The sequence below is a fragment of the Sipha flava genome, unplaced genomic scaffold (genome assembly GCF_003268045.1).
Source record: "Sipha flava isolate LNK unplaced genomic scaffold, YSA_version1 74_pilon_pilon, whole genome shotgun sequence".
Taxonomy (NCBI): Eukaryota; Metazoa; Arthropoda; class Insecta; order Hemiptera; family Aphididae; genus Sipha; species Sipha flava.
Genome location: NW_020273614.1, coordinates 731944 through 757820, shown reverse-complemented (window position 1 = coordinate 757820; position 25877 = coordinate 731944). Strand labels below are relative to the sequence as shown.

Sequence of the window (25877 nt, the reverse complement as noted above, 5' to 3'; positions counted from 1 at the left end):
CATTTGCCAAGCTTGTTTATAACACTTAAATAGGAAGGGAAGTAGATCAGAAGGTGGAATACTGAAGGTTGGTGGTCTGGTGATGGATTTGGAGAAGACTATAAGCTTATCCGCTATCTCATTAATATATGTACCGGAATGATTTGGAACCCATAACAATTTAATGCATTGATTAAAATACTTTAAAAAGAAAATGATTGATTTTAATAGAATGTCAAAAGGAGAAATATTAGACTAGACTTGAAGGGATTGGAATTAGCTGAGAAAATAGCTGATTGTGAATCTGAGATGATAAGAAAGACATATTTTAGACATATATTTAGATAAACAATTCCAAATAAAACGGACCAGACTTTTATATTTTGTTATATAAAACTAAATGCAAGATAATAATACAATAATTATGAATCAAATTAAATCCATTAAAAAAAAAAAAAAAAATGACGGCTATCCGCTATGGGCCCTTTGACTCTGTGAGCCCCAATGTTGTGCACCGTCTGCACCTACGGTTTTTACGGCACTGGATCGGATGCTGTCGAATCGCTAACAAACCCCCAGTTCACATTATAATTGATTCGTATATTATATCGAAGTTTCTAGTGATCATACTTTTGATTCATTAAATCTGAATCGTTTACTTAGTAATCCATAGAATATCCAACTCATAATAACACGTGACATGTTGACACATTTTAATCATGAATAAATATAAAAAAAAAAAATTGAAAAACACCTAATACTCGAATGCCAAAATGCCCACGATCAGCGAGTATAAAAAAATTTCTCGATTCAAGAGGATTTCCAAAAAAAACACCAAAATCGACACTCTTCAAACGACGACGGTCCCAGGTACGCGAACCGGGCGTACGTGCGAACGGGTTTTCGACAAATAGCCCCATGGTATTTTCATATTTTATATTGTCACACGCGCACGCACGTCGGATCCGAAACCTAATGCACTCGTGTACCTGTGTAACATAAGTGTATATGGTACACGCGCGCATTATACAATCATAATAACACTGCACTGTACGTACTACTACATTATGTGTACACATGCCCGCGGGGTCGACGTTGTAACCACCGCCGCGTTCTCTAACTCCTACCATTCGAGATTTGTATTTCGCTTTTTCTCTTCGTCCTCATCGTCGTCGTTGTCTTCTTCTTCTTCTTCTTCTACCACTTCTCGTATTCGTTCACGTAACGTTGCCGCGGTCGCTGATGCTGCCGCCGCCTTCGTCGTGTACGATCGTCCGTGTGGGCAGGCACAGGTGGCGCGGCGGTGGTGCACAGGTAGCCCGGGTCTCCGGGTACGGTAGTTTTAATATTATTATTATTATTATTATTATTATTACTAGGTACGCGTATAGGCTCGCGCGCGCGCACAGCACCCAGAGTAGTGTTCGGAACGGGCGGCAGACAGCGCTACCATCGTGTCGTTGAAGGGCACCGACACCGTCGCCGACGACTCCCACTCGACCTGATCGCCACCGGTTCCCCCTCTCCGGCCGCACACGTCGCCCGCACACCGTTCCGTCGCGGTAACCGACCGCGCGACGCAACCAGTACCGACAGACGCTGATCAGCGTATCTGTTCACGGATGTTTTTTTTCCTCCGCCCGTTACCCGAGTCCGTCTCGCAGTGTAGTACGCGCCCCGCGCAAGTGCGTCGTCCCAGTGCGTCTACCGTTCGTTTACCGCCACCGCATTCTTTCGGCGGTTTTTTTTTTCCAACTCTCCGCCGAATATGCATTTCAATAAGTTCTATCGGTATTCCATCGTCGTTCGGCCCGGACGGTAATTATTATGACTTGACGAAGTGTGCGCGAGTGCCTTTTTTTTTTTTCTTCCGCCCGTCACCTCTACCCGGTAGCTTTGCTCCGTCGCTGTGGCGTGCGCACATCTATCATCGGTTTTCCCGACGTCCGACGTCGTAGCACGTAAGTGTAAACCATGCCATGGTAAAATATTACTGCTGTTATTATTATTATTATTGGTATTATTTTCGTTACGATTAAGTTCGGCGACGATAGACATGATGGTGTACACCCCATGTAATAAAAACGGTTATCGTTAAAACGCTTGTCGCGCCGTCTCATTATGAGTTGGATACGGTTTTGCCCGGGTGCAATCGTGCGACAGTGGCCAACACTAATAATAGTTTTCGTTGTTATCGACGGTGCTACTCGGCCAATATGTACGAACGATTGTCGTCTTATCGGTCTTATCGTAGTTCTGTAGATCGATACGCGCCACTCTCCGTCACTTCACCGCACATACTAAATGGGCTAAATGGGTGAACCGCTACCGATTGTCACCGTCTCCGAGCGCTTTGTCTCGGCGTATTAACATCATTCGAACGTCACCATCGTACATCGACTTCTTTGAACCGTGCACGTTCCGCTGGAGAAGTGGGGTGGGGGGGAGGAAGTCGTCCTTGATTAAGTCGCGCGTGCAGTGGCAACGGACGTCGATCTTTCAGGCGGGGGTTTTCCCGTAACAGTACGAATGTGCCAATTCGATATTCGAAATATGTCGAAACTAAAATTAAACCATGATTTTCACTAATATTATCCGCACTGTGCACGTGTGCCGGGAACCCGCAGGTAGGTGAGACATTATTCCCAGAGAACACGATTGAACAAATTATTGCCATTCAAATCTATAGATAGGTGATTATTTCCAATAATTTCCAATTAAATCAATCTTGAATTTCCTCCGGATGTTTTGGAGGCAACTCAAGTCGGTCCCTATGTACCCATGTGTCAGAATGCCTCCCATAATATGCCCATTGCCCATCATCTGTTCTACGCTACTGTCTACAGATTCGATCTAATCAAATATTGATGTTGATATAAAAAATTGAGCCCAATTTTTTTTTCTAGTCGCTTATACGCAAGGCGAACTTGTTTGCGATTTGAAATTTTATCAAAAAGCGATTGGTTAATTTGAAGCGATAATTCGTGGTAGTTGAAAATCGAGTTCATGTCCCAACAAATCGCTTTTAATATAAGTTGAAAGTTCTGTTAGAGTAGGTTCATTAACACAGTCTTACATTATCAGTAAATTATACCACTTTTTTTAAATACGAAATCTTTAATATTTATTACTTGGAAAAATATTTGTCTCTTATTTCTAACTGTTGGAACCATAGGAGTTACTACTCAAAATAATAATATTAAATAGGCGATTTGACATACTGAACACAATTTATGTCAATTAATCCTACCTAATTCTAGTAAACTTGAAAGTCAGTTCTAGTTAAATTTAAAAAAAAAAATTTGTTCAGGAAGAGATTCAACAAATTATTGGGAGGCAATCCTAGGCAATTCGAGTGTAAAATAGTATCCAAGGCATAGTTTATCCTAATATCATATAAACATTTTTATAAACATGTCACATATTGTGTACACATCAATATAGGTATGTAACTTGATTAAGGATTATATCGTATGCTATATATATTTATGCTATTGTTGACGTGGGCAGGGCTACCGTTACTCACGGAACATCCCTCATGTACAATAACTTATGGGAGGTGGGGCTAACTCAATAAAATATTTCCCTTTAATAATTTAATGGATGTACATTAACATAAACAATGTACCATAACTTTTACTTATAATGTTTTATAGCTGAAATTTTCGTAATAAATTGTAAATGTAATAATTTAAATAATATTCATAACTTATTTTATCTAAAAATATATGTGTAGAAAGTATCTTTTAACTTAAGAAAAATCATCCTTAATATTCATGAAATTAACCATGAATGCAGGATTTTTAATATTTTAAAGGAAATTTAATATAAAAAAATTAGCATAGTAAATCAGCCCTATTTTAACTCTGAATTAAAATTGATTGAATTTGGTCTTCATGGTGTAAAACATAAAATAAATAGTACCATTATTTCCAAGTTTTTTTTTCAAACGGCCAAAATTATTTAAAAAATCGAAATAGGTACCATTTTTATCAAATGTCCGGTATTTAAAGTGTTGCATGAAACTTTGAGTATATGCCATTGTTAATTGTAAAAATATTTATAGAAAAAACTTAATGTAAAAAGTTACCGGATACCCAACGATGACAACAGCCCTCCTCTAAGCCATCGATGGAAAACATTCGTGCAGAAACAAAACCGCTTCGTGTTATTGTACTATTATATTATTCTATCGAATACCATTTCATCTTGTATACGATTTTTAAGATTTTAGCTCATGTTTGCTCCTCGTTCCCGGCAATGTTCATATGTCCGGTGTGTGCAGTGTTTGTGTACAAACAACGATGATATTTTTCCTCTTTTCGACCTATTCATCTCATGATGGGCAGTCCCTCCGGACACTGCACAATTTAATATCAACAATAAAATGTCAGCAGTGTACGTTGTTGCGCGCACGTCCGATTCGCCAATCTTCTCTCTTTCTCTATCCCACACACGCATACACACACACATACACATTGAATGCGTTTGTTATTTATTGCATTGTGTGTCAATCGTCAATGAAAAAACACTTCTAAATCGATTATTTGCAATATGTATAATACGTGCATATACATATTTATATATTATATATTATGATTTCGATGACAATAAAAATAAACTATCATCGTCGTCCGTCGTTTATTCGTCGTGGTCACGGAGCCACCGAAAAAGGTTTAAGTACAACACAATTCTAAACATTTTCGCAATCGCGGTTAGGAACGAGTCTTCATACGTATTATGTTTAATATGCGATATAGATGTAATTTTATTTTAATTGAGTATAAAAAGTGTACAGGTATATATGATGACTACTGTGTGTGTTGAGTGTGCGGTGAATCATTACAAATATAATATTCTATGCATGCTTTCTTTTCTGTTGCATTACGATGTATAATTTCAGCAACTTGAGATTATGCGTTTTGACTGACGTGGTCAATCTAACATTTTGTCTATCCAAATGAAATTTGATCGTCGAATATGTATTTAAAATTTAGTGGACGATTGAGAAAAGAAAAAATTTGCATTAGTTTTTTTGTTTCCGTTGGCATTTCATCCCGCGTGATTTACATACCTATTGTATTTAAATGCTGTTCATCGTATCGGGACTCACATTTTGATATTTGTAATTTTAGATAAAACATTCACCTTCGGTATATGTTTCTTATTTTATAACAACATATGATAACTAACTATGGTTTATAATTTGTATTTATTCAGGGGCGTAATTAGGGAGGGATTAGGGGGGTGGATCCCCTCCCAAAACTTTTTTTTTGTAATTTTATTTTATTTATTATATTGTGATAATATGATTATTATCATTATTTTTATTATTACGATTACTATTATTATTATTATTATTAAAATTTAAATCATTAAAAACTTTGTTCTGGTGGGGGGTGGTTACTGTATAAGGTGTACAGATTTTGCTAAAACCTATAATCCCCCCCCCCCAAAAAAAAACAAATTCCTAATTATGCCACTGTATTTATTACCTATATTATACTCGTTTGCATATTCGTATCATGTCGTTTAATAACAAGTTATAATTTTATATTCTAAAATGTGAACTTCTGTTCAATAACAGAATCTAATCGATAACATTTGGCATTGTATCTCCTACATGTGTGAAACACAAAATAAAAATCTCGATTAAAACTATTATTTTTATCAAACATATTATACGGAATACTCTATGATATACAAATAAAAATAATAAATTATCCAAAAAGCATGAACATGAAAGTACAAAACTAGATATAAGAATACTGTGATTTAAATTTAATTTTTATGTTTTAGAGGCTAGCTAGGTATTACAGTATTAATTATTACTTATAATTGGTAGAAAATTTATAATTAACTACCTATCAAATATTTTTTAAGTAATTTGAAACTGATATAACGAAAATAACTTAGCAGATTATTATGAATATGTAGCTCCATATTTTGTTGATGGTCTCTCGGGTTAATCGGATGAAACTATAAAATGTATGAAATAGACTATGAAACCAACAGTATTCTATTGAAAATGAATTGTAGGTGTATTATAATAGTTGAGTTATTCTAATTACTTAAGAAATAATTAATACTGTAATACCTATCCAGGCGCTAAATAAAAAATAAAATATTTTTATAATAAGATATTTTTGTATATCAAATGAGGTGATAACGGTTTTTAAACAGACTTGAATCAGTTAAGACGATATATAATACTCGATTTTTATAAAATTTAAGAAAAAAGTAAAAATATAATTAATAGTGAATTTTAAGCCACCTTTTTTGTTTCAAACTTATTAATGAATTCGTATTGCATTATTAAATCGGTCGAATACTAAATAAGAACGTATAAATTACTATGTAACCAGAATGATGTAGACAGAAATTATAATTCAAAATATGATAAAAATTGTTGAAGTATAATAGTATCGATTTATTGACGTTCAATGTTAAAAAAAAAACAACAAACACATGAGTATCCCTATCTATTTTATTAATATGTATTTTTATGCTTAAATAAAATAAAAATAAAATACTCTATTTGAAAACGGTGGTAGGTAAGTATAAATGTGGCGTTTTTTAAAACTGTTTTTATTAACGTTAATATTATCACGTAAAATACAACTTGGTACACGAATATTGCTACGTGTACACACGGACGGTTAAGAATACAAAAACCGGTTGTCGTCGTCGTCGTCTGTACAACGAAACATCGACGGCGAACTGACGCATTGCGCATACAAGCACAAAGAATAATAATAATAATAATAGAAGCGTTTGTTGCGCGTGTCCAGTCGACACAACGAGCACAATAAAATGTTTTATTATTTTAATTTTAACGCAGCACAACTCCGGCAACGAATAACCTATGGTGTGTGTTTTCAGGCGATTAGCATAATGTCGAGCGGAAGCAGCGGCGCGAAATCGGCTTCCGTCGGCGGCGAGGGTGTGAAGCCCGGCGTGGGCTCGGCGTTCGTACCGGTCATGCCGTCCAGCGGATCGTTTTACGGGCATCCGTCGATCGCGTCAATCCCGACCCCGTCGTCGGCCGACTTCTTCGCCGCTTCCATGATGGCCGACAAACACAAGGCACTCCAACACCACCATCTGTCGCTCCAGCAACAGCAGCGACAGCAACAGCGGTCGCCAGGCATGTACGTGCCCAAACACAAAACGCAGCAACAGCAGCAGCAGCAACAACAACAGCAACAGTCTTCGTCGTCGACGAACGCTGCCGCTGCTGCCGCGGCCGCTGCCGTGTCGCTGCTCCACCAGCAACAGCAGAACGAGCTGATGGCCATGGCACTGGACAAGAACAAGGTGTTACAAGCAGTCATGCATCAGCGTGGCTACCCGCATCCGTTCTTGTTGAACCCTGGCGGTCAGTACGGAGGCCAACCGCCACCCTCATTATTCGGCGGACCGACTTCGGGCGCCGGTCCAGCCGCGTACGGCTCAACGGCTGCCCGGCCACGAGTCTCTGCTGTTGGCGCTGGTGCTGGCATCGGCCGTGCTTCCCGTCCTAAAAAGCAATTTATTTGCCGGTTTTGCAACCGACAGTTTACCAAAAGCTACAACCTGTTGATACACGAGCGGACGCATACGGACGAGAGACCGTACTCCTGTGACATTTGTAAAAAAGCGTTCCGGAGACAAGACCACCTGCGCGATCACAAGTAAATATTTATTATTATTTTAAATCTTGATTATTATCACAGTGATGCAGGTCAAAATAAGTGACCGTTTTGAAGGGATAGGGGTTGGGTATGGAGATTATTAAATTTTTCCAATAATACTGAAATCGGTTGAATATAAATTGCTACTTATCACATGATCACATGTTAACTAAAGTTGTTACTAAAATTCGGAACCTTCGATTTCTTACCGCAACGTATGAGCTTCATATTTATATAATTCAATGCGTCACCTATTTTGTGCTATGCGTGTTTGTGATTTTAACGCTTTTTTTTAAATTGTTCGTACTCACACATTTCAATGAAACATTTCTATTTCGAGCTGTATCTAAGACAGATAATGAATTTGTAATATTTTTTACGAATCTCGATCAGATTACGAAGTATGGTTAGCGGTCCTCTTTTCGGTTGAAATGTTACTTTCCGTTTTCGACCAAAACTGACCGTTCCCTTTTCAGTCATTAATGTTTTATTTAAAATTTATAATTTTAACAATTGAACTTGTACAATTTTTATATTTAATAAAATTTGATTTTTTTTTTTAAACTATTACTGTGTGAAAAAATAATAAAATAAAATAGTAAGCAATAAAATATTATATTACACTAGTGAATAAAAATGAATATAATACCTATATAATAATTATTATGGTAATAAAATATGCCTTCAATATAATACTGTATATATACTCTATAATATCATTCTTATTAAGTATTTGAATAAAAATATTCACATACTTTTCATGTTCTCAAATACGTATTTTAAATTGTTATGAAAAAAATACTTGGACATTTTAAATACCCAGAGTATCTGTATTTAAAATCAAATACTAAATTTTATTTCAATTTGATCACATTAAAATAATAAATTAATTTACCAATTATTTATATTGTATTAATTAAGATTTATCAACCATTTATCCTTGTTGTTTAAATTTAATCGATATTTATATGTGGCATATTATAAAAATTTGTCATACAAACCTCTTCCAGCCAATTTCATTTTAAATACCAAAACCTAAGAACCCTATTTATAGTTTACAACATTATACACTACTATCACTAAAAAAAATATAACATACTACATTACTAATCATAACAATTAACAATTTCATAATAAAATTGGAAATTCGTTTTATTTTTATTTTCCAATTACATTTTAATTCTAATCATTAATAAATAATAATTAAATAAATCCTATAGCAGGAGTGGGCAACTGACGGCCCGCAAGCCTTTTTTATCTGGCCTATGGTATATTTTAAAATTACATCATACAATTTTAAAGTTTATCGTCGTCTATACTCTAAATTATCGATATAATAATTGTTATATAGTATTAAACATCATTAAATGTCTAAATGTTATTGTATGTATATGTATAGCTTTCAATCATAGCTACATATGTATAATTGCTAATTTAAATTCATATTTTGAATGGCCTTTTTTTCTATGCTCTGGCCCGCTATATTTTAATCTTCTAAAAATTGGCCCTTTAGTAACTCTAAGTTGCCCATCTCTGGCCTATAGGAATCCTGAACTATTTTATTCATTGCAGCCGTGAATATGTTTTTAAAATTCTTTTATATTTGTTTTATGTTTATAAGGTAAAAAAAAAATAACGTTATGAAATTTTTTGAGTATTTGAAAGTATCTACGAATACTTTTTTTTTAGTATTTTTATTTGTATTTGAATAATTTTAAAAATATCTTTGACAAGACTATATAATATAGCCTTTGGAGGTATACTTTGAACTCGTTTAAATCATATTATATCAAACAAATAAGAATTCTGGTTTATTTTTATTTCCAAAAAGCCAATTATATACGAAATTAGACATATTTGAAGACCATAAAAATAATTAAATTTGTTGAACAAAATTATTTATTAATTTAACCAAGGTAATAATATATTTTATTTTATTTTATTAATTTTTCACACAGTTGTATGTAATCATTTTTATCAAAAAATCAAATTTTTGAACATAATCATATTTAATTAAATATACAAATTGTAAATTTCAAAGAATACTGTATGGCTAAACATGGAACTGTAAGTGTTAACTGGAAAATGCAATGCCCATTGGATCGCCGTAATTTCTTGTATAAACGATAAAAAAAATACACACATATAAAAATTATAATAAAGTCTTCTGATACAAAATAAAAAAAATCAACCAGCATATAAGATATTCGATCGGTACTTTTTTATTTTACGTAAATTCTCGTAGTATATTAGGTTTCGATATGTTCTATTTTTTCTCTCTCATTTTAATAAACATAATATTATATTCGTACATGTGACTTTCCTCGAGAAGTACATCTCGGTGACCCTGGAGCATATGGTGCAGTGTTCGCGGTCACCTCCATCGCATAAAATCGGTAATAATAAAATCGACCACCGCGACGTGGTAACAAGTATCACTTGGTTTTTTGGAACATGAAAACCGGTCTATGTGTGTTAATTAAGAAGTGTAATAACGATCACGACCGACGTACTTGTTGCGCTTATGTATATGTGGCCTGTTGGCTAAAAGTGGAAGACTTTTATACATAGATAAATAATAAATGTATAAAAAAACTGAGTTAGCAATTTTTCCTCATTTAAACCGATAGCGATTCATTATAGAATTGTATTATTGATTCTACTCGTTCTGTATATAGAGTTCTTTGGCGATTTTCCTCTCTCATCGATCGATTTCGGGTACGACGATGAAATCTTCCAGCCTTCAAACTGTGTTTACAATAAACAGGTTAAAGTATTTTTAGATCTCAGCAGAGTATGCCTAAGAGTAATTTGCCGCAATGAACTCGATTGTCTACAGGTTACACCGCTCTGCTCTACGTATATAACTCAGTGTATGTAACTCAGAGATTCCATAATATATTGACTATTACCATATTATTATTGAAAACGATTTTTTCTATATTCTATCGCCGGAAGTTATTTTTACGATTTTTAATTTTTTAATTTGTTTTAGCATAATAATTACCGATAAACCTTCTTGGATTAATGTTTGTAAAAAAAAAAAAAACGAAAAAAAACTTAGCACACACTATTCCGTATGTACGCACTTGATATTGCGGGTGTATTATAGTAAATTATAAGCGCGCGCGTTCCGTCTTTTGGTGTGAGAACGGAGGATGACCTCAGACCGAATAGCCATGTACAGTGTGCGCGTGTGTTGGTGTTGGTGTACAAAAGTCGAAACGCCTCCCCCACTCCCCGACCGCGGTAGAAGTGGTCCGAGATTGTATTCCGCACGGCAGTGTCATGTTTGTGAGAATAACTTCAGCAACACCGCCGCACGACCGCAACAACAACAACGACGATGACGACGACGACGACGAAAACGACTCCGGGACGGGTTTTAATTAGAGAACCAGACGCCGCGGCGCAACGACCGTCTCGGCGGCGGTTGCGGCCGGCGTGCTGCTGCCGCTGCCGCTGCTGCTGCTGCTGCTGCTGCTGGACCCGATCTTCGGTGGCGTATTATACAACGATGTACGCGCGCGATTTCCTCTCAGGTGCGTGTTCGCCGCGGAGGCGGTGGGTGGGATTACGCGCGCACGCACCGCGCTCGGACGACGCAGGTCCGCGTTTACGGACCGTGATTTTAATACGCGGTGGGTGTATAAGTGTATATGTACACGTGCGCGCGGTGGCGGTGCGGAGAGGATGATCTGGTTTTATACGCGACGGAATGCGGTGTGCCGCGCGCGCGCGTCGTCGTACCGCAACTACGTGTGTACATCACGGGGGTACGTGTGCGCGTGCACCGCGGACGCGAATACACAATACACGATTTTAGCGGGCACGCGCGTTCACGAGCGCGTGAATCGCGCAAACAGTTCGTCGCGGTCGAAACGTAATGATTGGAACGCGTGCGCGGTGAACGTCTGGCCGAGGGGACATGAAAAAAGAAAGAAAAAAAGCAAATCTGCGCAAACCCAGTCGGATAGGGCTGTTGGATATTGTCGTCGGTGTTTGAAGGGCTCCAAACGATGTTGTATTCGCACCTATACGTAATATACATACGATATACATATATGTGTGTATATTTTTACGTACACCGCAGGCGAATTCCGAAAAATAACAGTTCGTTATTAGTACGTGTGTGGATGTGTATTCAGACTATGTATAGACCTTTTTTAAGACCGCCGTCGTCTCCCACACCCTGCGGTTTGCTCTCTTTCTCTTTCTCTCTCACTCTCACTGTCGGCCCGCGTATTATGTTTTATTTGACGTACCTAGAATTATGCGCTAGAGGTTTTTATATAATACCAATACGTTACAATAGTAATTTCGAACGTGAATAGTACTATGAACATCATAACATTTCACTTCGAATTCCGAGTATCGAGAGAAACCGGCGGATCGAAATGCGTTCTCGTTTTTTTAATTAGATAATAAATCGGCAAATCCCCTGACATTTTCAATTCCACGAACGCAACAGAAGAACGTTTGCCGTGTTACGCACGTCACTGACCTCCGCACATCAATGCAGATCCATCTTGTAAATTACCTATATACATTACAACGAAACATACGCCTCGTCCTCCGTACACGCGACGTTGTAATAATTCGTTTATGATGTATTTTATCGTCGCTTAGTGGTGCTGAGAAAAATCGAAATCCGTCGTTTTGTAATTTTTATCCGGTGTGTCGTGTGTGGAACGCACGCACCGCCGGCCTCGCGCGTATACTACGTGTACGTCACACGATAATAATAATTATGGTAATATTAATTTACGACGACAACCGCGCGACGGCGTTTGCATGTACATATATTTTAGGTTTGTACGCGGTATAACGGCTCGGCGGCAATTCGACTAGGGACCCCATGCTGACTCGACACTCCTCGAGTCCGCCGCAGGTACTCGCGCACGCACTCGCAAGTTTTTGATATTAATCATTTACTCCCTCCGTTACCGCGAATTTTCTGAGGAAAGTAAATCTTAACCGAGTACCGTTTCATTATTAATATTTTTCTTATCCCTTCCAGACAATTTTATTTTCGTGTGTTAACGAATTTTTATTGAAATTTTTACAGTACCTAAAGGTACATCGATCATACTATACATATTATACGTAATATATTTTAATTTCAAATGTATTTTCGCATTCCATATACATAATACTATACATTGTAATATTATAAATTGTAATAAATGCGCGCGCTCCACTGTGATCCGGGTTTAATGTTATGCACTGCACACGTGCGTACCGATTTAATTACAGGTTTTTGTTTTATATACACATATTATAATGTTATACTTTGAACACGACCGTTTAATGTTTAAAAAATTATAATACATTACGAGGCCCGTCGCTTGCGAATAACCGCTAATGGCCTAACCTATAACAACCGCCAGTTTTTAATTAATATATATATATACCCATATCCCTCCCCCCCTAGGTGTACCTAAATCGTACACATGCCACCCGGTCAGCATCTATATAATGTATTATTAATTGTCGTCGACGTCACAGGGGACACGTCTATAGGATTTTCTATAAATATAATATTTATACATTTTTGCCTTGTTTGATGACAACAATCGTTTGTCAATAATTCTGTGTCATACCGCTGCGTTCTTGACGTACATTAGTTCGTTATTATTTTTACTTATTTATATACTGTAGTTTTTGTGCTAAGGTTTCTGTGTACACGGAAGAGACGGACGAAGGAATTTCACACAAAATCGACCGACTGTGATCTTATACATGTGTTAATGATTTTTGTCGTTGATTTAACGTGATACTACTCTTCCACAAAGAACGTTATCGTATTATAGTAACATATTCGTTATATTCGGTATGGGCCTCTGAATTTACTCAAAATAATATAATGTATTCGCATTTAAACGCAGTGAAGTCTAGAAAAGTCTTCGTCTTCGCCCTACCACTCTGTACCGACCAAATACGTTTATTTATTATTATTTATTTTTTAAGCATTAACGTAGAATTTTAAAATCGTTGTTTATTATCATTGTCCTTTAAAAAATCTATAAAAACCAAATAGTGGTATTATGCTCGTAGCGCGCTTTAAATGCTGCTATATTTAATGAACGTGCGCGTGCGTTCAAGTCTATTCTCGTCGCGCGTTCACATTTTACTGCGGTCTGTATATTGTTTTTTGTTGTTTATTAATTTATTTTCTGGTACAATACCTCCGGTGTTCAAATATCACAGGGCCCAGCGGTGTCTTAAATTATTAAACACCTCCGTTGTTGACGTTCGTTGAGCAATTACTGTGCTCAAGTACCCATGACCCATTATTGTGATTTTTTTTCGACACAATCGCTACGACAATACTTGTTTTTAAATGTGTAGTAGTACCATTATATTTTACATCGTATATCTAATTGTAATACTCCAAAGTTAAGTTATAAATAATGTCAAATATTCAAGTATAAATTAATGTACCTATAGGTTAGGTATACCTATATTTTTACTATGTGTACCACATTAAATATTTTATCGTCATATTGCTTAAAGCTGAAATTAATATTGATGAAATAAACGTCGTTCGTGATAAGGCTAAAATAAATATTCGTCTCGTCATTTTTTTACATTTCGCATAGCATACCACAATAGATGCTGTTGTTACGTTACCATTATAATTATTATTATTGTTAAAGTAATCGAATGGAACAAAAATTAGTAAACTATTAACACTCGTAAACGAATATCATTGTACATTAATAACGTTTTCGTTTATTATACTGTTGTTTTTATCGTGTACTGTTTATTATCGTTGTCATTTTTGTACGAAGCGATATGACGTTATTTTTTATTTTTTCCGCAGCCCGGGAGATCACCCATTATTCACGCGGCGCACTCGCTCGTATCTGAAATCAGAAAACGTGATAAAATTCCGTGGAAACTCCCGTGCGCACGGCAGCGGTTTCGTGCGCTCTGCCTCGTTCCGCGCACGTTCGGGTATTCGCAGGTTCGTTGTTGTCGGGGAAGACCTTGCGCTTGAAACACGCTCGCACGACAACGCGTTACTGTATACACCGTGACTGCGGTGGTGGCGGAGAACGTAATTTCAAGCTACTCACGTTTTCCTCTCTTATTATTTTATATATATTTTTTTTCTTCGCTCTCTCCACCGCCGCAATCCTTTGCCGTAATGTGCGCACACTGCGACGACGATGACGGTCCAGACGCGTTCGTGACGCAGTGACACATGCGCGGGTTTGTGTGTGTGTGTGTGTGTGTGTGTGTGTGTGTGAGCGACTTAGGTTCGATAAAAAATAAAAAAGTAATAGTAGTAGTAGTAATAAATGCGTAAAATGTATTCTATATGTATATATTATGCGCATTTATAATATGTGAAAAAAATGCGAACACGATATCGGGTCTGCAGTCGTGATTATTCCACACCGTCGTCGTGAGTGTAGGTATAAATTTGCTGCAGACGTGTATCGTCGTCCCGAGTGCATATTTCTTTATAATATACGCGTGCACCTATTGCATTCTTCTCACTGTGACTAGAAATTAAATCGGAAACGTTAACGCTACTATTTTATATAAATTAATATTGGTTGTGTATATATAATTTATATTGTGTATGCGTGCTTGACAATCGAAGACGAGAGGAGTTTTTCTTTCGTTTATATTATATAATGTGCCATATAAACAATATTGAATACATGTATATCAATTCACTTCGAATACAATGTCATTCCGCATATTTTATTGTTTATTATAATATATTTTTCTTATTGTTTTTGTAAATTTAGATATTAACAAATCAATCCGTACCATGTAAGAATATTATATCATAAACATTCGGTTCATCAAATTTTTACAGTATATATTGGAGATAAAATAGAAATATATTAATGTGGTTCAATCAAAACTAATAAAGTTGATAAAGACGTCTTTTTTTTTATAGTGACCCAAGTCCGAGTTGACGCGCGATTACGTTGCTTTTCAAAATTTTTCATTATTGGAATAGTATTGCTGATGGGGGGGGGGGGGGGACATGAAATACCAAACTGTTTTCCTTGTATTTTCTCATCTAACGTAACACATTACACCACCTACCTGCCAACAATCTACCTATAAGTGTACAAACACGTGAAAACGTGTGAGTTTGGTAGAATTATTTATTACTCGTGTGACGAATTGTGTCGGCCAACGTGACGCGTCGTGCGAGCGCATGTACACACACACACACACACACACACACACACACACGAATATAGATGTATGTAATGTAGTAGGATATGATTTTTTTCCCATCACCCTGCGTATTTACGATCGTCTCCGGTCTAAAACTCACAAAGGTTTGACAGAAGCATTTGACCGGACCTATAGTATCTATTTACAATGGACCTTACATACACTCCGATTGACAGCAGGACACATGACTGTATGCGTACGCGTAGTGCATTGCCTCGCAGCGTGTATACCCATCTTTTTTTCTTCAAAAAGACTTAATGCTTCTGCCAGCATGTGGCGGCGGTGTTTGTTATATATTATGCGAGGTTATGTATGCGTGTATTATAGGTGTACCTACTTCAGTGATTCATATTGAAAAACTACCATAGAACTGGTCTCGTTGAATATCTGAACCTAACGTGGGTCAACCCAATCGTTTTAAAACGTGTTTTTTTAATACCTACCACGTATGTAAGGTGTAAGGTAAATAAGATCAATAACAATTTTTAAATTTAGACTGATATCCATAGTATATTGTGTTAAATGTATTTGATAGACCGTCAAATAATAGAATAGTAGTTAAACTCCAAATAACAGCTTTACGATTACAACTCAACACTATGTGCAAGGTGCGTGTAGAATTTTTGATTTAAAAAATTATTGTATTCTTGTTGTTTTAAAAATGTATTACCCTTCCACCCCATTATTGACAACATAAAAAATGTTTTGTTTTCCGAGTAAACTTTCGTTTTTGACATCAAATGATAGCGATGAAAATGCACGGAACACTGCCAAATGAACGACCTGCACGAGTCGTCTACTAAAACAATGGGAAAACAAAATCTCTCACCTTATGAATGCATATAGTACGATATATTGTACTAGAGTTCTCATTGCGCGGTGCTTTGTATTCAGTTCAATTCGTCGACGTTCCAGTGTAATAATAGCAATACCAACTCTATCCTTCACTTGCAATAGTGTATATGGTATGTATAATTATACGTACATAATACGACGTGTTGTGTATGACGGATATACCGTATTGTAATGCACATTATATCGGCAGCCAAGTGTATATTCTGTTGTGAACGGGTATCGTCGCGCGTGATTAATGACTTGACTCGTAATGGTCGTAATCGTCCCCCAAGTCTTATCACTGCCACGTATACGGCGTACATGTTATACGTAATATTATGATTTATACGGTCGGGCTTTATTATTACTACGTCCACGTAATATTTTGTAGCCGTTATACCTATATACAACGAACAGGACGTGTCACGGTCGTCCGAGAATCAAAAAACCGGATTCGAATCCATTAATAATTATTTTATTTTTATATAAACTTAATGTCTAATCGATTTATGCGTTCGTGTAACGGGGAGGGGGAGGGAGAAGCGCGCGCAAATTTTACTCGCCAATTGATCTGCCGCGGTGTATGCAGGATGTTGTGTAGGAAACGCATGCGTTGCTCATTGTTTTTAGTGATGCCCGGGCTACCGCGGCCTCCGCCATCACCATGATTTCCTCTTCCATTTGTTTCCAAAATAATAACAATATAATTAACGTTGAAATAAAAAACCCAGTATTTTCCATTCACACGTCGCCTACAATGTGCGTACAATTCTCGGCGCGCGCGCCTACAATACTCGTACCGGGATAGATTATTTTCATCTTTTGAATGCGACTTCGTTCATTCGGATATGGTGGCGGGCGCGTATAGAAAAGAGATAATCTCTCTTCTTATTTAATAATATTTTAACTATAATATAATGAACGTGTGGTGGTGGTGTTGGTTAGCCATTACGACGGAAGTCGCGTCATCGCCAACGAGTATACAATGATCGTGTGGGCATGACAACGACTATCCGAATCATATGTGTAGTATATGTACAATAAAAATTATTATGAATATTATCGTATTCTTAACGCTGACAACTCGTCACGACGCGACCCCCGCATGTGCAGAGGAGAGTACCTATGAGGACAATCGCATCGGTGCACAAACCCGCGCAGTAGTGGTGTTGGAAATAGTTGTCCGATGAAGAGTATATATCTTTGAAGAAAGAGAGACAGAGAGAGAGTGAAATAGTGAAACGGAGAGTAAAGAATTTTTTTTATTTACGACGCTTTTAAGCTGTTCAAATACATTCTATGTTATGTGCTTTAATGCCTTTTTATCATATTATTATTATTATTATTACTATGTACGTACATATAGGTTTGTGTGTGTGTATATATTCACTAATGGTTTTTATATACTCATTTATTTTTATTTATTTTTTTTCCGTCTGGCTTTCTTTGTGTAATGTTAAGTCTCGCTGTGAGTATAGACGAACAGAACCGGTTTCCCGCACACAACCGTTTCCACCCACTGTTTATTAAAAGGTATTCCGAAAAGTCAACGGACGAAAAATTTGTGAAAAAATAAATAGTAAACTTTTTGAAACCAATGAAATGTTACTAATTACACGTCACGATGGTTTAAATTTTAAATTTTCCAACCCCAAACTTAAGTTGTACCTTAACAGCCTCCATAAATCTTAATCAGCGGATTTGAATAAGAATATATTTAAACGGGTTTCCATTTATATTATTATTACGCACGTATAAATGCATACGTACATGACGGGTTTTCTACTTATACTCGTTGGATTTTTTTCTGATTTTATTTATTTTTTTTTTTTTTATTAACGATATCCACATCCGGTGCACATCACAATCTAATAAAGTACGTGCGCAGTTCATATCAAAATGCCATAAAGATTCTTGAAGATCCCGTCGATTGTACATAAATATCTACGCGGTTTCGTAATTAAAATGGGTGGTAGGTATATGGTATTTAGTCGCGGCAGGAGTACAACGTGTTTGTGTAGGCATACAAGTGATTTTGGTTTTGACGTTAACATATTGTAATTTTCACGCGCAAACTTTATAAAATATTATACTCTGGAAGAAAAACGCGCGTTATGCGTAAAATAAACTAGTAATAAAAACTACGTTTTATGTAGCAACCGATTATGTTAATCCTCAAGTCTGAAGCTTGTACGTGTGTATATTTTTATCGGATTATAAAAGTATAATATATATATATATATATATTTATGGGTATAAGTAGTCGTATGCTCGTCGTGTAGTTAAACGCCACGTACGTATGATCATGATATATTCGACGGCGTTTACGCAGCGTGAGGTTTTGAGAATAATCCCCAAACCGAGGGTGTACGGGTTAAAAAAAATTTCATATTAACATTTTTTTACGTGTATTCGGCACTATAAAGACATTATTATCACTATATATATATACATATATTATTATCATACCGAAAAGACCTCTCTTGGAAGAGATTGAGAGAGAGAGAGAGAGAGAGAGAGAGAGATAGAGATAGAGATAGAGAGAGACGGAGACTTGACTACGTTGCCGCCTGACGAGCTGCGTACAAGAACCGGTCTGTCCAGAGGCGACGGCAAGGTGGCAACGTAGCATTTAGGGCCTGGCCTCCGTTGGACAGAATGAGGTTGGTGTGCGTACGACGTGGCTTCATATCGCCGCCGCAAACATGCTTGTTTATTATATATATATACACGCATATACGATGACGGTAGAATAGAAAGAATATATATTTGTGTGTGTGTGTGTACCTACTGACACTGTGCGCGGACAAGATAAATTGAATTTCCGAACGAGGCCCGTGAGTGAGCGGAGTGACCGGGAGACGGACGAGACGGTGTTCGGAATAAAAAGGCTTGTGCGAGCGCGCGATATTACGTTGAACGTGTATACATGTAGCGACTTCTTGCGACCATGAAATGTTCGGTCGTTATTACAGTATTGAATGCCAGCGCGTACAACCCGTAATAATAATAACGAAGCGAGCCGCGTTTATTACTTTTTTTTTTTTTTCATCTTACGTACTTGCACGTGTACGCTGTGTATAATCTCATCCCCATTAACGGTGGTGTCGTTTCCGTTATCGGCACTATCTGTTGTGTCTCCACCGTCCGTCGTACACCGTCAATAAATGTCGTCAAAATCGGGGAAACATTTGGCTTCGTCGCCCCTTAAGTAGCTTAATATTATATTTACTTTTCGATTTTTTCGTCCGCGTAGTTAACACGAAGCAATACTACTGCAAGTGCAGTGCGATGATGTGTGATGACTGCTGTTGTGGTTAGTACAATAAGATTAGGGGTTACACACCCGTCACACGGGGGTAGCGAACGAAACAACATATTTATACTAATTTATTTTTTATTTTTTTTATTCTATTCCCCTTCGAGAGTTGTTATTGCCGTCGCCTCTCTACTGCTTCTGGTGTGTAATCGACGACTACCTGCTTCAGTACTTATGTGTATATATTTATATATATATATACGCGGGTATAGCGGCGGCGGGTGGACAGGTGGCTCATATACGGTGACTGCGACGACGACTATGACGACGATGATGCTACTTTTACACCCACTATTCCGCCCCAGCGTTCGCGGCTACCGACCAGCCCGCCTTCGCCGTGATTATTATTGTCCATTGTCGTGGTTTCTCTCGACCACCGTCGCCCCTCGTCCTTCGAAGCGACGGCGGTCTACGACCGTGAAGTCGTGACCGAACGAGACACTAATTTTCGGCGTTAAATTGTTCTATGTCGTATACAATCATCCAGATTACCCGATTAACGAAATAGAGAAATAGATAAGAGATGCGTCGCTTTTATATATATATATTATGTGTCGCGTGTACGTACACTTAAACGGAATAATACGTGCATTTGATTATCATACAATAATTTTAATTTTCATATTATACCTTCGTGTCATATCCTTTTTGGGTATACATATGTACGTAATGAGAAAAAAACTTATACTGGCGCGCGTAACGAAGGAAAGGACGCCGAATAGAAATGAAATGCGATACACTCCAGGATGACGACGACTGGGAATGCTTCTTAAGAGATTTCGTCACGGTTCGTTAGACCTTTTGTGTGTACATACAGAAGCATATTACGTCGGCGGCGTGGCTGTACGAAGAGGCTTGTTGGCGCGTAAAAAAGCCTCTTTTTTTTTTCATTTGTTGTATTGTCATCTACCTACTGTGTGTGATGATAATATTGACCCCGCGTATAATATTATATACATACGTGTAAACATTATATGTTTGTGACACATTCAAACCCTTTTATGGTTCTCGTTTCTATCATCTAAACACTGGACGAGTCCACACATTTTTCAGATTCTGCGTCAAAAGAGAAATGCATTTTGACTTGCACTAGCCACGTAAATTATAATTAAATATTATTACGATAAGATAAGAAGTTAGTTTGGGATTGTAAGATTTTGATTTTACACAAATGTTTGTGTTTAAAATAGTTTTCAAACGGTGCAGCTATTTTATTAAAGTAAGAAATATTCTAAGCATGAATCACAAAACCGTACATGGATTTAAATTAAATAAAAATTATATCGGACGTTGGTAGAAGAAAAAAAAACGTTAAAAATCCGTCACTCATCGTTTCTAAATCCATATAGGTCAACTTAAGGTTTGAATCTGTTACTAAAGGACCGGTCGTTGTTGTTTCAGGTACATTCATTCCAAGGAGAAGCCGTTCAAGTGCACGGAATGCGGCAAGGGATTCTGTCAGTCGCGCACGCTGGCCGTGCACAAGATACTGCACCTGGAGGAGTCGCCACACAAGTGCCCGGTGTGCAAGCGCAGCTTCAACCAGCGCAGCAACCTCAAGACGCACTTGCTCACGCACACGGACCACAAGCCGTACGAATGTTACTCGTGCAACAAGGTGTTCCGGCGGAACTGCGACCTGCGCCGGCACACGCTCACGCACGCGGTCGGCGATGCGCCCGCGGGCACAGCGGGCGGACCGATGGGCGGCGGCGCGTCGTCGTCGTCCGCGTCCCCGTCGGCCAGCGGCGGTGCTGTTCCGCGGTCGGCGGACGGCGACGACGATTGCGAGGACGACGACGACGACGACGACGACGAACTGTGCTCAATGCTGCGGGCACCGCCCGGCCTTAGCCGTCGACAAACAGGCGACGAGGACGACGACGTGGACGATGACGAAGACGAAGAGGTGGACGTGGACGAAGAGGACGTGGCGGCTGCCGCAGCCGCCTCCGCCGCCGTCGCTAGCACTTCGTCCGACTCCGCGACCGCCGTTTCCGGTGGATCGTCTTCGTTGTCCAGCTCCGTCACGGCCTCCGTGAAACAAGAACAACCTTCGACTTCGTCATCGTCCGCCGCCACGGCAACCACTACAGCCGCAGCCGCCGCCGCCGTAGAAGAAGACGACGAGGAAGACACCGGACAAATATCGCTGTTCCGACGGGCAGCCGTCCCGCGCGCCGCGGTACACGAAACCAAGTGCCACGACGAGTCATCCGCGTACACAATGCGCCCGTCGTCCAATCACCATCGCCAACACCATCTCTTTAACCTCCACCATCAGCAACAACAGTCACAACATCAGTTGTTCCTCCAACCACCTCACCACCCACACCATCATAGGCAGCATCAGCAGCAACAGCATCACTCGATATTGAACGTCAGAAGGGATTTATACCATGACCGTTCGACGAGGATGATGGTGCCTCCACCACCACCGCCACCACCGACCGCGTACCAACCGTTACAGTTTCAGCCAACGACCGCCGCGCCAGTTGCACCGGTCGTGGCCGGGCCACCGCCGCAACCACCGCCCAACCAAAACAACGGACAGCCACCGCCGCCCAAGCGCAAAGGATTCAGCATCGACGAACTGATGAGTTAACACGAGACCGTTCATCCGTCGATTGCCGATCGAGGAGAAAATAAAAAGTTGAAAACGTCATCTTCACTTCGGGTGATAACTGACATTTTAGTAGCCTGTAACCTATAGATATTAATTGTGTATGATCAATATAGTATTATTAAATTTCGTAGTACCAGTCAGGCATTTAAACGTCCAATGCTAGGGATCAGATCTCGAAGGCTCGTGACAGCACATTTGTATTATATAAAAACCAAACCAATCAAGCCTTATTCTAATGGTTTTATTTTTATTTGATTTTCTAATGTAATTTATATATAAAAAATATTTAATTAGACATCGTCGTATCCGTCCAGTATTTATTATTTTTAGTTTTGTTTTTACGTGTTTTCAGTAGTTTATGTACATATTATATTTTTGTTCGACTGAAATGATATTGCATTGAATTCAAAATATACAGGCGTATCATTTACAATACGTAAAATTGTTAGTTAAACGTTAGTTTTAACGTCAATATTTAATAGAATTTTTATTGAACAAGTGATGTAAGTATGTATATATATATATACGTTGACCGCAATATCCGTGATAAGGTAATTGATAAGTATTATTTTTTTTAGTTTCGTTAAAAAAAAATAGAAATTGTTAAAGAATTATAGATTTAGTAATATTTGTTTTAGTGATCTCAATACATGCCTTGTTTCGATTACCCAAATTTTTTATTACTTTTAAGCTTATTAACGTGCATTATTTATATATATATATACATGATTTAGTATTTAAGTATTTAAATCAAAATACATAGTATAATAATCAACAATTAGTTAATATTATTTTAGTTACTACGTCTGTGTTAATTTTATTTGTATTATATTGTATTTCATTACTATTACATTTAAACATACTTTTGTAAACAATACTTTCACTATATAGACTGTTAAAGTTTAAGATTATATTGCTTATGGTTAAAATATTTAATTTATTATGTTTTTTTATTGATAGAATAGTAATGTTTTTATTTGCATAATATGTTAACAAATATTATATATGTATTACAATAGAGTTCCCAATAACGGTTCCGTGTCTAAAAACGAAACGGAATCCGTTTCAACCATTTTGCAACCAATGTTGTGTATTGAATTGAAATCATTGTTCAACGATTCTAATACGTATTAGATTAATATTAAATTTGTTTAAATATTCTTAATGCTGTTTTGTAAGAAATATATAATAAATTATATTTTCGAGATGAAAACCGCGTTTACACGAATTCATTTTTCCCATTTCGTATCGATATCTATACTTCATATATATGTGGACGATCGTCGCCACTGCCCAGCCCTGGCCGGTAAAACACCGAAATTAGCAGGGTCATTAACATTAATTTGCCATACGCGGGTTAAATAAATCTCTCTAGCCAGTGACATTAAATTATGCAAAGTACTGCGGGAACGTGTCAAGATTTAAATAATTAATCGTCTAATATCTTGAAGCCCGTTCACTGAGGTCACACGCGTTATTATTATACCTCAAATGCGTGTGTCGGATTAAAGTCTGTGAAGAAATATATATGAAAAAAATATACAAAATTAATATTATCTCGGACGATGGCGATTGGTGGAACGTAGTATTGCGGTGTAACACACCGAACCAGTTTCTCCGCGTTCTAGTTGGGTGGGAGTCGTAAAAAGAGTGCGTTTTCTCCGCGCTATACGTGGTACACCGTGTTCGGAGCAGAGCAAGTGCAGTGATTCTTTTATATAAACGCGCGTACCTGTATAAAAAATAAAATTATATATATATAATAACGATAATCGAATCTCCAGGCTCATCTTAGTATTATATCCTTTTATGATTTTTTTTTTTTTTTTAATCCAGTTTAGGACAATAAAATATACATTCTGGGCCACGGGCTATGCGCGCGCGAGGTATCCGTACGCTCACACGCGCGTGCGGTGTAATTTAACGTTATAATTTGGTAGTAATGGTTTGTTTTTTTTTTCTACTCTCTCATATTTTATTTTTATTACACAATATATGTATATGTACGTATTATGTTTTGCGGAGGAGGAGTCGACGGTGGTGTTGTTTCGTAAATATCGGCAGTAGTAACTGAAGGGCGAGTTGTACGGCCGGGGACAGGTCAAAAGGTCGCGGGGGATAATAATGTGAACGCGATGGAATCGCGCGTCAAAGCTTATGCAACGATGATGAACGTAATCTTTCAGGTAAAACGTATACTGAAATAACGACGGTTGTTCGATTTCTGTCGGGGTGGGGGTGGGGAGGGTTAAAGTGATTTAATAATAATAATCGATATCCCGTGATGTACTGCAGTGTACATCGTATGTATATATATATTAGCAGAAAGATATGTTTAACCGCCCTCGTAACGCAGTCGCTCGCGGCCGTCCATCCCGACGTATCTCATAACACAACCCTGTCTCCAGTTTTATTCTCGTATATATATATTATACGTGTGTACTTACGGGTTATTTTCAAACCGAACTTGTAACATGTGTCTGCTTTCCGTGAGATACTCTTTTCTGTTATCCTATTTTTTTTCCTTCTTACCGCATTCGATTGCCATTCGCTGTGGGAAAACATAATATTATTATGTTTTACGGTAAACGCCGCGCGTCGGTTTTTTTTAAATCTGTAACCATCGAATTTCGAACCAGTGGCGCACATTTACGAATTTATGCATCCGACCGTAAATATTTTATATGCCAGGAGATTACGTATGGTAAACGCGCAATGATTTTTGTACGTTTATTACGACGTGCCGTATGCTAATTTCTAAGACGATTATTATTGCTTTCGTCCAAAACTGACGTGTACGTGTATGTCGAAATAACGCCGAGTCGAACCGTCTTACTGTCATTTTTATTGCAATACGCGTGACTGCGCCGTATAATACCCACGTGCATAACACAACGATGTATAGTACGTAATAATAAATACACGATGAGATGGAAAAATTTCAATTAATGTATACGTACTATGGAGTGCGTATAGGTAGTACGACTAGCGAAAAAAATCTATTCGGAATCCGAATTTTATGAAACGTTGCAATAAATGTAAATTTATTATGTTGTACGTAGAACATAAATCGTTTACTGTAAGTTTAAAATTATGCATACATTTTCATTGCTATAATAATACAATACCAGTGTAAATGTATTTATTTTGATGCGTGCAGTGAATAATTAGTATAATTATTTTAATACACCCGAGTGGACGTGGGCAATAAATATTTCATACAATAAGAAATGCT

General features: G+C 37.7%; 1 protein-coding gene across 1 annotated transcript; it reads left to right on the top strand.

Moving 5' to 3' along the window:
* The first annotated feature begins 1505 nt into the window (after positions 1-1505).
* LOC112692516 (protein bowel-like) lies at positions 1506-22940 on the top strand. The gene is made up of 3 exons (XM_025567197.1): positions 1506-1940; positions 6862-7652; positions 21418-22940. Exons 2-3 carry the CDS (start codon positions 6874-6876, stop codon positions 22619-22621), a joined length of 1983 nt encoding a protein of 660 aa, XP_025422982.1. The 5' UTR covers positions 1506-1940; positions 6862-6873; the 3' UTR covers positions 22622-22940.
* The last annotated feature ends 2937 nt before the right edge of the window (positions 22941-25877 follow it).

Bases quoted from the DNA above. Each gene is read 5' to 3' on its own strand.
- LOC112692516 (XM_025567197.1), top strand. From the start codon at position 6,874: ATGTCGAGCGGAAGCAGCGGCGCGAAATCGGCTTCCGTCGGCGGCGAG. The intron at 7,653-21,417 runs GTAAATATTTAT...TTGTTGTTTCAG, and splicing joins GACCACCTGCGCGATCACAA to GTACATTCATTCCAAGGAGA.